We start from the raw sequence: 13,741 nt of genomic DNA, 5'->3' as shown, positions 1-13,741 counted from the left end.
ATCTGATAGATTTTATAATTCTTTAAAAATTATTTTTATTAAATAGCCGCTGAGCTGAGGTTGAAATTTTGTGTTTAATCCTTTAATTAGAATTTTTCTTTACAGACTTTGTTTTTTTCAGTGTTAAATCTGTTCATAAAAATGCTCATTTTAATCCAATTCAATTTTATTCATACAGGACTTTTATAACAAAGGACATCTTTACAGAAATATAGAAATTCAGGATATAAATTGATCACATTTCAGTTTTATTTTGACGTTAATAAAGATGTTTCTTACGCAGTCCTACAGTGTTGCATATCATAATACTTATGTATTTTTATTTATTTATTTATTTTTTAATGATGTATCTCCATCATATCTCCCATCTCAATGTTAACGACGAAAAGCTTCTAAAACAAATATTTCCGATGTTCCTTTATTGATAACAGAACAGAGGATATGAAAACAGCACTTCATTAATCAAACCGCTTACTTTCACAGCATAAGAAAAAATGAAAACACAAATAAAACTGACCTTAACTTCAACTACTAGGAGTTGTGCTCAGGACTGGACATGGATGTTTAGAGTTTATGAAGAGCCTCGTGTGATATTTCTAATGAACCTGGTTGGTTTGAGCCACAATGAAAAGAAATCAGACATGGACTTCTCCTCAGTCCTGACGCACTTCAGACTTCACTGCGGTCATTCCTACATGCTGTAGGCTTGTGCGATATAACCATTCCCAAAATTCATGCTGATTATATTAATACTGTTATATTACCAGACCTCACGACATTTACCTCCACATTAAAGCAGATCACATCTGTATCGAACATCACCTGGAAGCCCCGCCCACTTCCTCCATCACACACCTGCATGCTGTCATAATAGAGACTGTTTAGTTTATTAACCTGAAATAAAATCTAATCTAATGTGATCTTACAGCGGTTTACAAGAATAAGGGCTTAAATACCATTTTAATGTAAATTATGAGCAGGAAGAAGAAAAATAATAATAATAAAAATCAATATCGCACAAGCCTAGCCTGACCTATTAATTTATATAAGCACAAATGACATCATGACCTAAAGAATAAAGATAAAAAGTCAAATGAAACGTAGCCCGGGTGTTTAACGCCGCCGTCACACCTCCGACTTTTCCTTTAAAGAAAACGAAGCGAAACGTCCCGCGCTATAGGATTCAAAATTATTATCAAAAGTTACAGAAATGTAAAAGTCGGACAGATCAGTACTGCGAGTCGATCCACGAGAACATCTACGCTTAGGTTGCTGAATTGTCTCTGCAAAAAAAAAAATCACTGTGCAAACAGGTTAAGATTCATCAAGCCGCTTAAAATTATAAATTAAAAAAAGAGCTTCCATTGACGTTGAGGAATACAGAGAGAGAGAGAGAGAGAGAGATGCACTTCACTGGATCAGCTGAATCTCGCTCCGTCAGCCGTAATGAATATGTGCTGCGTTATTGGTCAGTTTTTCTGCCAATTATCAACTGTTGGTTCACCCCACAGGCTGCAGGGGGCGAGTGCGTGTGTGTGTGTTCAGAGCAAAGCTTCATCATCCCTCTAGCTGCCACTGCTGGCCCTCGGAGCCGTCGCAGATCGCCATGGCAACGTAGCCCTTATGGCTGAGTGGGTCGAGGACGGCCAGACACTGACCCACTGACACCTGGTACAGACGACTGTTCTTCTGCAGAGTGAGGTAAGAGAGGAGACGGTTAAGGTTTATTTCATTTACACATCTCTTCATATTTATATTCTTTAAACTGTAACCTGGAACAAAAGAATTGTTTCACTAAATGACGTAAAGGTGCGAGAGGAGAAGTGTGACATCACTTTGTACAGGGGGCGTTTTAAACAGGGGGGGGTTATTTCAATCACATACAGTGGAACTTACGAACTTGGGAATTTTCACCTTTTTGCAAGAAATTTGCATCGGCATACGAAGCATTTTCAGCATATGAAAAGAACGCTGGCTAAGTTGCGTGTACGTCCGGAAGCCGTTCAAAACTTGTTAGCGTCAGTGGAAAGCCAAGCGAAGCCAGTTTACGATTTTTTTTTGTCAGTGAAAGCTGTTTGGAAAGAGTCACCCCACGATACCAACGTTTCCTTCAGCATGCGTTCAAAAGCTAGGTGATTTTTCGGGTGTTTTTTTGTTGACAGATCGGTGGTGTGGGCGGTCTGTTCTATTTTTAGCCCAAGCTTGGTGGCACGACTTCCTGTGAGGAGCCTTGACATGGAATGCTTGGCTTGGGTCAGTTCTTTGTAAGCAGCCGTACAGTTTACATACGCTGAGTATTGGGAATATCGGTCATATTTTTGGGAGCTGGAACGGATTATCTGCATTTACATTATTTCTTATAGAAAAATTCGTTTCAATACACATCCTCACCTTAAGATCTTTCCTCCAGAACCAATTAAATTCATAGGTTGAGGTTCCACTGTACTCTCAAAATCAGGCTGTTTTAATTGATTAAATTTGCTTCATAGGATTATTTCGAACACAAGCACAAATCTTTGGCATTAAAGCGTCGATTAAAACTTTTAAAGCATTTCAGGTTTCAGTTCAACAAGTTTATTTACATCTAAATATTTATTAAGCTTTTATAGAAGGAGTCTTCAGTTTCAGCGCTTTGTAGCAGTCTTTAAAACTTTGTGGAAAAGCCATGTCTCTGTAACAAGCTACAAATTCAAGAGAAGGAGAGGAAAGGATTGTTTCTAGCTGCTGTAGCATAAGTGATCACTCGAGTCATTGATGTTACTCCACATTAAATGTAACTAAAAACAGATAAAAAGCATGACCTTGTACTTTAATTAATAAAAACACAGACGTTAGCGTAATTCTGTGACTGATAAATACAGCGGTGGATGAAGGGATGATGAGATGGAGGAGAATCAGAGAGTTGATTCACTTCGTGGTCATTTCTGTGCTTCATCATGACGTGTGTGTGTAAATATAAAGTTTCTATATTGGACAAACAGTTTATTATAGTCACGCTAATTAGCTTGATGAAGCGAGAGCAGTGTTCATGAAGGTGCTTACCGCGCGTCAGCGATTACTGAAGCGGCGCCGGTTATAACGCTTTACTGAGCTTTACACTTAATTAGGGAGTTTCATCGCCGCGCTTTTAAAACAGGACACGATGTCGTGTAAAAATAAACAAGAGACACAACAGGATTTAGATTATAAAGTGGTGATTTGTGGATCAGAAGAATTAACTGACTTGTTTCTGTCAATAGCTGGGACCCCACACACACACACACACACACACACACACACACACACACACACACACACACAGCAGGTCATGCTGTTATAGAAAAATAATCCACAACAGTTGGAGGAATCACTTTAACCACACTGTAGCTGATTGTTTTCCTGTAACAGCACAGAGGTTTATTCCTCTTCTACTGTAGTTGATATTTTTACTAATTAAGAATAATTTTATCTATCTGTTTATAGTTACCAGTGTAGTTTGTGGCCGTTTTCAGTTACATTATAGCCGCTGTAAACGGCCACTCCCTGACCAGATCCCTTTTTTTTTTTTAAAAAAAAAAAAAGAAACCGAGCTGAGTAACAACGGAGCTGAGTAACAGAGGGAGAGCCGTGAGCTGAGGTTTTAGACGTCTTCAGGACAGGAGTTACTCTGTACTACGACACGCTGACACTGGAGACTCCGTCCTTTTTTTAATCAACAAAAACGAGTGAACTAATATGCTGCAGATGTAAATAATTCAGGATTAATTTAACACTTCATGGAGTCCTGAAACACGAGATCAGAACGTCTCCGATGAAGGAAACGGAGAGGAAGGGAAGCGAGGAAGCCTCACCCCGAGACTCCACTGCTGAGAGCCGCCCGAGCCGTGACACTTCATGAGGCGAGGAGGATCGGCCGAGCGGATCTCCGACATGTCCAGACACAGCAAGCCGGCCAGGATCAGCTCGTGCTCCTCATCATACGTCCACTCCTGTATGTCCACACACACGTTCACATTTAGCCATTAACATTATTTTGTGCTCATTTTCATATCAAGGACGGAATTTTTCCTCTCGCACTACTGCATGTTTTTTCCGTCATGTCTATGGATTAAGGTTTTAAAATAGCAACAGAAACCTGCTTTAATAGATTCCATGGATTTCTATTTTGTTTTTTTGAACAAAGCTGCACTCTTTCTCTTAAAGACATTTCTCAAAAGTATGTGGATTTTTCACCCCACATGTAAGAGATTAAAGCTTATTAATTATTTTTATTAAGTCTGGTCACGTGACTTGTCTGTGTCTCTGAATAAGAATCAGACTCCTTCATAGTCACATTAATGAAGTGAAGATTTAGTACACAAAATATACACTGACCAGGCATAACATTATGACCACCTGTCTAAAATTGTGTTGTTCCCTCTTTTGCCGCCAGAACAGCACTGACCCGTCCTGCACTGTGTATTCTGACCCCTTTCTATCAGAACCAGCATTAACTTCTTCAGCAGTTTGATCAACAGTAGCTCGTCTGTTGGATCGGATCACACGGGCCGGCCTTCACTCCCCACGTGCATCAATGAGCCTTGGACGTCCATGACCCTGTCGCCGGTTCACCACTGTTCCTTCCTTGGACCACTTTTGATAGATAGTGACCACTGCAGACCGGGAACACCCCACAAGAGCTGCAGTTTTGGAGATGCTCTGATCCAGTGGTCTAGCCATCACAATTTGGTCCTTCATCAAACTCGCTCAAATCCTTACGCTTGTCCATTTTTCCTGCTTCTAACACATCAACTTGCTGCCTAATATATCCCACCCACTAACAGGTGCCATGATGAGGAGTTTTATATACTCACTCAGTCTTATTCACTTCACCTCTCAGTGCTCATATTGTTATGCCTGTTCGGTGTATAACACACACTAAGCCAAGACACTAAGTGCTATGGAAAAATAAATAGAATTACCATAACGCATGCATCATTTAAGAAATAAATTGAATTAAAACCTGCATTTTGTACTCAGTAGTAAAAATTTTAAATGCTAAACCAAAGACTATTTGACACTTCATGGTCTGAAGTACAGCTACTGTTACAGAGAGAGAGAGAGAGAGAGAGAGAGAGAGAGAGAGAGAGAGAGAGTCATGTACATAACCAGATTCACTGTAAAACAAATAAAGGAGGAGCTGCTGATGTAGTGCACCAGAGATCTAACCTTAATCACTTGTCTAACTGAGACTGAGATCAACATCACACTTATTACACTAATTAAGCATGATTAAATAAATAAATAAATAAACAAAACATGTTTAATTGTGTGGCACATGTAATGAAGATGTTTCACAGAGAGGAAGGTTATGAAGAAAAGACAGAGAAGGAGAGGGGGGGGAGACAGAGAGAGAGACGGACACGGGGGGGGGGAGAGACAGACACGGGGGGAGAGGGAGAGAGAGAGAGTGGGGGAGACAGACAAATGCACAGAGACAGAGAGAGAGACAATAAGAACATGTAACAGAATAGCAAAATCTTTCAATAATTTTTGATTAAAAAAAAGTATGAAATAAGAGACAGATGCAGAAATAAATGGAAAAAGTGGAGAGAGGGAGAGCAAGAAAGAGATACATAGAGAGAGGGAGATGGAGATGGAGAGAGAGAGCACGCTGTGGCATGTGTGTTGTCTCGGTGCAGCTGCTGCGTGACTCACTCGGCTTTTTAAAACCTCCAGAAAATGGAGTCTGAAACCAGATGGTGTAACCAGCAGAGGCTCCGAAAAGCAATTTAGGAAGCGGAGGAAAAGACGAACGAAATTTTAAATTAAAAATAGCGTTACAGGCGGGGGGAGGGGTGCAGCGTGGAAGCCTCACGAGAAAATGGAATTGTTTTCTCTACAATTTATATATATTTTATGGAAATGAAGCTCCCTCACCCTGTGTGGGTGGGTGTGTGTGTGTGTTACGTCTAAAGTCCAACATGCATGCTGACCATTACCGATTTCATTTTAGACTATAAAGAAAAGAAATAAAAGTAGCTGATTATGACGTCCCTCAGACGTGTACCTGTTCAGGGTCCTGAGAATCGCAGGGTCTCACCACGACAGTGCCGCCTTTCTGACTGGGACGCCCCTGAGCCACCAGACACTTCTCAGCCAGCAGGTTACGCAGCTGAAGCACATAAAAACAAAACGGGAATTAAAAATCAGCAGACAGAAATATTTATTCACACGGTGAATTGTTCAGAGAGCGCGAACTCGTGAAGCTCAGGATGTGATGAGTATTGGAGAAAAGGAGAGATGATGTAAGGAAGAAACCTGGAGGGGAACTAGACTGCAAAGGAAACCCATCCTCAACTGGGTGATACCAGAGAGAAATCATCTCCAACATCCAAGCTCCAAGTTTATTTTAGTTATCTTCATGGTTTCTAAATCTTTAGATCGATGTATATATATACACACACACACCGAACAGGCATAACATTATGAACACTGCCAGGTGAAGTGAATAAGACTGATGATCTCCTGTTAGTGGGTGGGATATATTATGCAGAAAGTGAACATTTTGTCCTCAAAGTTGATGTTAGAAGCAGGAAAAATGGACAAGTGTAAGGATTTGATGAAGGGCCAAATTGTGATGGCTAGACCACTGGATCAGAGCATCTCCAAAACTGCAGCTCTTGTGGGGTGTTCCCGGTCTGCAGTGGTCAGTATCTATCAAAAGTGGTCCAAGAAAGGAACAGCGGTGACCCGGTGACAGGGTCATGGGCGGCCAAGGCTCATTGATGCACGTGGAGAGTGAAGGCTGACCCGTGTGATCCGATCCAACAGACGAGCTACTGTTGATCAAACTGCTGAAGAAATTAATGCTGGTTCTGATAGAAAGGGGTCAGAATACACAGTGCAGGACGGGTCAGGGCTGTTTTGGCAGGTGCTCATAATGTTATGCCTGATTGGTGTATATGTACACACACTCATAGAATCACATGGACAGAGATCAGACTGAAGACATGTCTGTCCCATCAACCTTAAAGCTTCCAGAAAACTGGACACTAATGTTTAACAACAGAAATCCCTTTTTAAATGAATACTTTGGACCAGCTTTCAGCTTCATAGCTCTTAAGAAAATTACCAAATTACCAGAAACCAAACTAGCACACGAGTACAACTTCATAGCTCTAGCACACGAGTACAACTTCATAGCTCTAGCACACGAGTACAACTTCATAGCTCTAGCACAGGAGTACAACTGGCGATTTATCATCACCACAGTGACTTTGTTCAGGTATTCAGCGTCTCAAACAGACCGGTGGACGTGGGTTAAGATTCGAAGCCATCTTTAAACACGGACAAAAGGACATGAGGCATAGCTCGATCACTTCCTCACTCAGAAGTCCGTATGATGATTTAGACATGTAGCAAATATAAAGAGAGGAACTTCAGACCTTCATGGGGCTGATCACTGATTCAGTTAAACTGTTCCTGACTGGCTTTACCTCTCCAGTGAACGATTAATCTCTCTCTGGAGCTGTGTGTTTGAGAGAAAGAAAGAAAGATAGAGAGAGAGAGAGAGAGAGAGAGAGAGAGAAGGAGGACTTTGTTGTAGCGAGAACTCCCACAAACTGAAAGCTCTGTTTCAGGTCATTCATTTGGCGAGGCCTGAAATTCCTCGAAATGGCCCGAAACACGTTTTCAATAGCGTTTGTGGCGAGTGCTCATTATCCTGACAAGCCTTTACAAGTAGCAGTGAAGTATTGTGGTGGATTAATGGCCTTTATGTCTTAATTAAGACCAAATCTGACAACTCTCCCTCCTGCTGATTTACTCGGTGGAAAAATACAGGTCAGTAGCCATGAATCAGCGCTCGTGCAGTACAGAGCAGCGAGACACTGGACCACACTGCCCCCTGCTGGAGCTCTCTGCTAACTGAACCTCAACTGCTATAAGCTTCGACTGGAAGACAAACATCGTAGACTAAATGTTTAGGGTATTCAAATAAAATCAGCGTGCATATAATTAATCATGGACAAGCAGCTAACAGTGCTATCTATATTACAGCAAGGTTTTGTAGAACATTTTAAAGCACTTTTTAAAAAAATTATTTTCCCTTCATTTTCTCTTCTCTCTGAAACGAAGTGTGAGGGTGAAGATGAACATCATCTTCATCAGAGACATGTCACAGGGTGGAGTAACACGCTCAGAGGAAAGCTCTCGGCCCTCTTCCACATACGTGACCTCACAGATGCTCCTGATTGGCTAGCGTTGCTGTGACAGGAGAACGAGAGAATGCCCCTCCCACCCAGAGAGAATAGATCTCCAGGTAATAGTTGAAGCCCATGCAATAGCACCTTTATGCAAGTGTCCAGCCCACACATGCTGTCAGTTCACTAATCTGACCAGAGGGTGGAAATAAAACTGTCCAAACTTTCCCTACTTCCTGAGCGCTCGAGTGATGAGATGCTTTGATTGGATAAACCGCAGCAGAGGATGAGAAGCTAAACTACAGAAGCCAAGTGTTTTTCAGACTTTTTTTTGCTCTACTGCAGTATTTTTCCAAGCTGCAGTCAGTGACCCCTGCTTTAGCTCAGTGCACAAGTGCTTCATTAAAAAGCTTTATTTCTATTTCTGTAGGCCATTATTTAAAAATATCTAACTGTACAAAAATGTCAACATGCAAAATATCACTTCTTTTTTTCTTTGCATCCAGTTATGAGTTTCTCCTTATTTTCTTTTTCCCTCTATACAAGGCTCATTATTCTCCTCTCTGAGAACTAAGAAAGCATTTCATTGTAGAAGGAAAGCTGTGCACATGACCTTGAAATGTCCTTGAAAACTTCAGTCTGAAGCATTTTTGTAATGTTTTTCATTCACTTTCTGTAAAATGGAGAAAAGAAAAATAATTATTCAAGACAACTAGACCACCCTGTCAATCAAGGGCGTTAGGGGGTGTGGTTTTGGAGGGACGACTGGAAGGGGAGGGGCTATATAGGGGAGTTTAATTTTAAAAGAGCTAGATAAATCAGTGTATATAGAAACATGAAGAAAGGAGAGAACTGGTTCACAAAAGTAGAGAGAGAAGAGACAGAGCTGAATTCTTGTTTTTTTTTTTATTTCGTGTGTGTGTGTGTGTTATAGAGGGAAGTGGTGCGTCTCTTACCCGGCCCCGCTGCAGCACTTTGGGCCTCTTGACGCCGCGGTTGAAGAAGACAGGAGGCTGTGCTTTATTCTGGGGTGAGGACAGCTGCATTTCTGGGTAAACGTGATCGAGATACCACTTAAAGGTGCGACACTGCAGGCGCTCACGCAAGGCCAGCCGGTCACTGATGTCCCCGAAGTCATGGCTTCTGAGCTCAGGACGCAGGGCAAAGTACTGCTCCTGTTCACACATACACACGGTTCTTTTTTTTTTTTTTTAAGTCAGCAATAATAAGTATCACGAGTCCTGGATAATCAGTTACCCGATATCCCACAACATTAAACCAACTAACACAGTGCTTAACTGGTGCTACATGTGAGTGCGCTAATGGGATCATAATAAAATGCACTGAAAGAAAAATACATTGATAATGGATGATCATTGTAGTCTAAGATAAATCACAGACTGCTGGATGGATGTAAATAGGAAGGTAGGCTGGTAGACAGGAAGGCAGATTTTGATAGACATTAGAATGGACAGATAAAGGCAAGGATAGATAGATAGATAGATAGATAGATAGATAGATAGATAGATAGATAGATAGTGTGAGAGAGAACTTACTCAATGTTAGTGTTAAAACTGTGAATGGAGGTGATATGTGCACAAACTACCTACACACTGACACACACACACTCCCTCTGACACACACACACCCCCTTCTTTCTCTCTCAGTGAAAATGAATCATGTGAATCAGATGAGTGATTCACTGAATTCTGCAGCCTGAAGGAATCATCCTGGTGAAACGAATCGATTTCTATATGCAGTAAAGTCGTAAGCAGCACTACACAGTGTGGTCAGTCCAGACCGGACCTGAACAGAATTTCAAGAGGATGTCCTGCGTATTGTCCTCTAACTGACATGAACCTCTGTCTTTCTCTCTCACCTTGTACTCGTCCATCCAGACGTGGGCCAGACGCAGCGAATTCCGCGCCATCGTGTCCTGTCCTCCGGGTGAGCCGTACGGACGACGCTTACGGAAAATGTGGCCCACTCTCGAGCAGGGCATGATCAGGAGCTGACCTCCACACATCCAGATCTAACACACAAAAAAAAAAGATAGGACAAAAGATACATATTATATGGTACGGTCACTACAGTATACCATGGTTACAGACATTCAGACACACTAAGTGAAGAATAAAACAGAGTTACTGTTAACCTTGCACTTTTTATCTGCTTATAGCGCGTGTGCACGCCCATACACACACACACACACTCGTATACTAGTGTACTCACTCAGACACACACACACACACACACTCGTATACTAGTGTACTCACTCAGACACACACACACACACACACTCGTATACTAGTGCACTCACTCAGACACACACACTCGTATACTAGTGTACTCACTCAGACACACACACACACACTCGTATACTAGTGTACTCACTCAGACACACACACACACACACACACTCGTATACTAGTGCACTCACTCAGACACACACACTCGTATACTAGTGTACTCACTCAGACACAAACACACACTCGTATACTAGTGTACTCACTCAGACACACACACACACACTCGTATACTAGTGCACTCACTCAGACACACACACACACTCGTATACTAGTGTACTCACTCAGACACACACACACACACTCGTATACTAGTATACTCACTCAGACACACACACACTCGTATACTAGTGCACTCACTCAGACACACACACACACTCGTATACTAGTGTACTCACTCAGACACACACACACTCGTATACTAGTGCACTCACTCAGACACACACACACACTCGTATACTAGTGTACTCACTCAGACACACACACACACTCGTATACTAGTGTACTCACTCACACACACTCGTATACTAGTATACTCACTCAGACACACACACACACACTCGTATACTAGTGTACTCACTCAGACACACACACACACTCGTATACTAGTGTACTCACTCAGACACACACACACACACTCGTATACTAGTGTACTCACTCAGACACACACACACACACTCGTATACTAGTGTACTCACTCAGACACACACACACACACTCGTATACTAGTGTACTCACTCAGACACACACACACACACACTCGTATACTAGTGCACTCACTCAGACACACACACTCGTATACTAGTGTACTCACTCAGACACACACACACACACTCGTATACTAGTGTACTCACTCAGACACACACACTCGTATACTAGTATACTCACTCAGACACACACACACACACTCGTATACTAGTGTACTCACTCAGACACACACTCGTATACTAGTATACTCACTCAGACACACACACTCGTATACTAGTGCACTCACTCAGACACACACACACACACACTCGTATACTAGTGTACTCACTCAGACACACACACACACACTCGTATACTAGTGTACTCACTCAGACACACACACTCGTATACTAGTATACTCACTCAGACACACATACACACTCGTATACTAGTGCACTCACTCAGACACACACTCGTATACTAGTATACTCACTCACACACACACACTCGTATACTAGTATACTCACTCACACACACACACTCGTATACTAGTATACTCACTCAGACACACATACACACTCGTATACTAGTGCACTCACTCAGACACACACACACACACACACTCGTATACTAGTGCACTCACTCAGACACACACACACACACACTCGTATACTAGTATACTCACTCAGACACACACACACACACTTGTATACTAGTGTACTCACTCAGACACACACACTCGTATACTAGTGTACTCACTCAGACACACACACACACTCGTATACTAGTGCACTCACTCAGACACACACACACACACACACTCGTATACTAGTGCACTCACTCAGACACACACACACACACACACTCGTATACTAGTGTACTCACTCAGACACACACACACTCGTATACTAGTATACTCACTCAGACACACACACACACTCGTATACTAGTGTACTCACTCAGACACACACACACACTCGTATACTAGTGTACTCACTCAGACACACACACACTCGTATACTAGTGCACTCACTCAGACACACACACACACACTCGTATACTAGTGCACTCACTCAGACACACACACACACACTCGTATACTAGTGCACTCACTCAGACACACACACACACACTCGTATACTAGTGCACTCACTCAGACACACACACACACACTCGTATACTAGTGCACTCACTCAGACACACACACACACACTCGTATACTAGTGCACTCACTCAGACACACACACACACTCGTATACTACTGCACTCACTCAGACACACACACACACACACTCGTATACTAGTGTACTCACTCAGACACACACACACACACACACACTCGTATACTAGTGTACTCACTCAGACACACACACACTCGTATACTAGTGCACTCACTCAGACACACACACACACTCGTATACTAGTGCACTCACTCAGAGACACACACACACACACACACACTCGTATACTAGTGTACTCACTCAGACACACACACACTCGTATACTAGTGTACTCACTCAGACACACACACACACACACACTCGTATACTAGTGCACTCACTCAGACACACACACACACACTCGTATACTAGTGTACTCACTCAGACACACACACACACACTTGTATACTAGTGTACTCACTCAGACACACACACTCGTATACTAGTGTACTCACTCAGACACACACACACACACACACACTCGTATACTAGTGTACTCACTCAGACACAAACACACACTCGTATACTAGTGTACTCACTCAGACACACACACACACACTCGTATACTAGTGCACTCACTCAGACACACACACTCGTATACTAGTGTACTCACTCAGACACACACACACACACACACACACACACACTCGTATACTAGTGTACTCACTCAGACACACACACACACACTCGTATACTAGTGCACTCACTCAGACACACACACTCGTATACTAGTGTACTCACTCAGACACACACACACACACTCGTATACTAGTGTACTCACTCAGACACACACACTCGTATACTAGTATACTCACTCAGACACACACACTCGTATACTAGTGCACTCACTCAGACACACACACACACTCGTATACTAGTGTACTCACTCAGACACACACACACACACTCGTATACTAGTGTACTCACTCAGACACACACACTCGTATACTAGTATACTCACTCAGACACACATACACACTCGTATACTAGTGCACTCACTCAGACACACACACACACTCGTATACTAGTGTACTCACTCAGACACACACACACACACTTGTATACTAGTGTACTCACTCAGACACACACACTCGTATACTAGTGTACTCACTCAGACACACACACACACTCGTATACTAGTGCACTCACTCAGACACACACACACACACACTCGTATACTAGTGTACTCACTCAGACACACACACACTCGTATACTAGTATACTCACTCAGACACACACACACACTCGTATACTAGTGCACTCACTCAGACACACACACACACACACACACACTCGTATACTAGTGTACTCACTCAGACACACACACACACACTCGTATACTAGTATACTCACTCAGACACACACA

General features: G+C 42.4%; 1 protein-coding gene across 1 annotated transcript in view; it reads right to left on the bottom strand.

Moving 5' to 3' along the window:
• Positions 1-402: 402 nt before the first annotated feature.
• The window catches only part of galnt11 (UDP-N-acetyl-alpha-D-galactosamine:polypeptide N-acetylgalactosaminyltransferase 11 (GalNAc-T11)), a 36,256-nt gene continuing 22,917 nt past the window's right edge, over positions 403-13,741 (bottom strand). The window contains exons 8-12 of the mRNA XM_058394222.1: positions 10,042-10,194; positions 9,119-9,337; positions 6,029-6,133; positions 3,831-3,968; positions 403-1,689 (exon numbers count right to left, since the gene is read on the bottom strand). Coding sequence (XP_058250205.1) covers positions 1,558-1,689; positions 3,831-3,968; positions 6,029-6,133; positions 9,119-9,337; positions 10,042-10,194 — 747 coding nt within the window. The 3' untranslated portion in view covers positions 403-1,557. The remainder of the gene's footprint in view (positions 1,690-3,830; positions 3,969-6,028; positions 6,134-9,118; positions 9,338-10,041; positions 10,195-13,741) is intronic.

The sequence above is a fragment of the Hemibagrus wyckioides genome, linkage group LG01 (genome assembly GCF_019097595.1).
Source record: "Hemibagrus wyckioides isolate EC202008001 linkage group LG01, SWU_Hwy_1.0, whole genome shotgun sequence".
Lineage (NCBI taxonomy): Eukaryota > Metazoa > Chordata > Actinopteri > Siluriformes > Bagridae > Hemibagrus > Hemibagrus wyckioides.
This window is presented reverse-complemented; position numbering and strand designations above follow the sequence as displayed.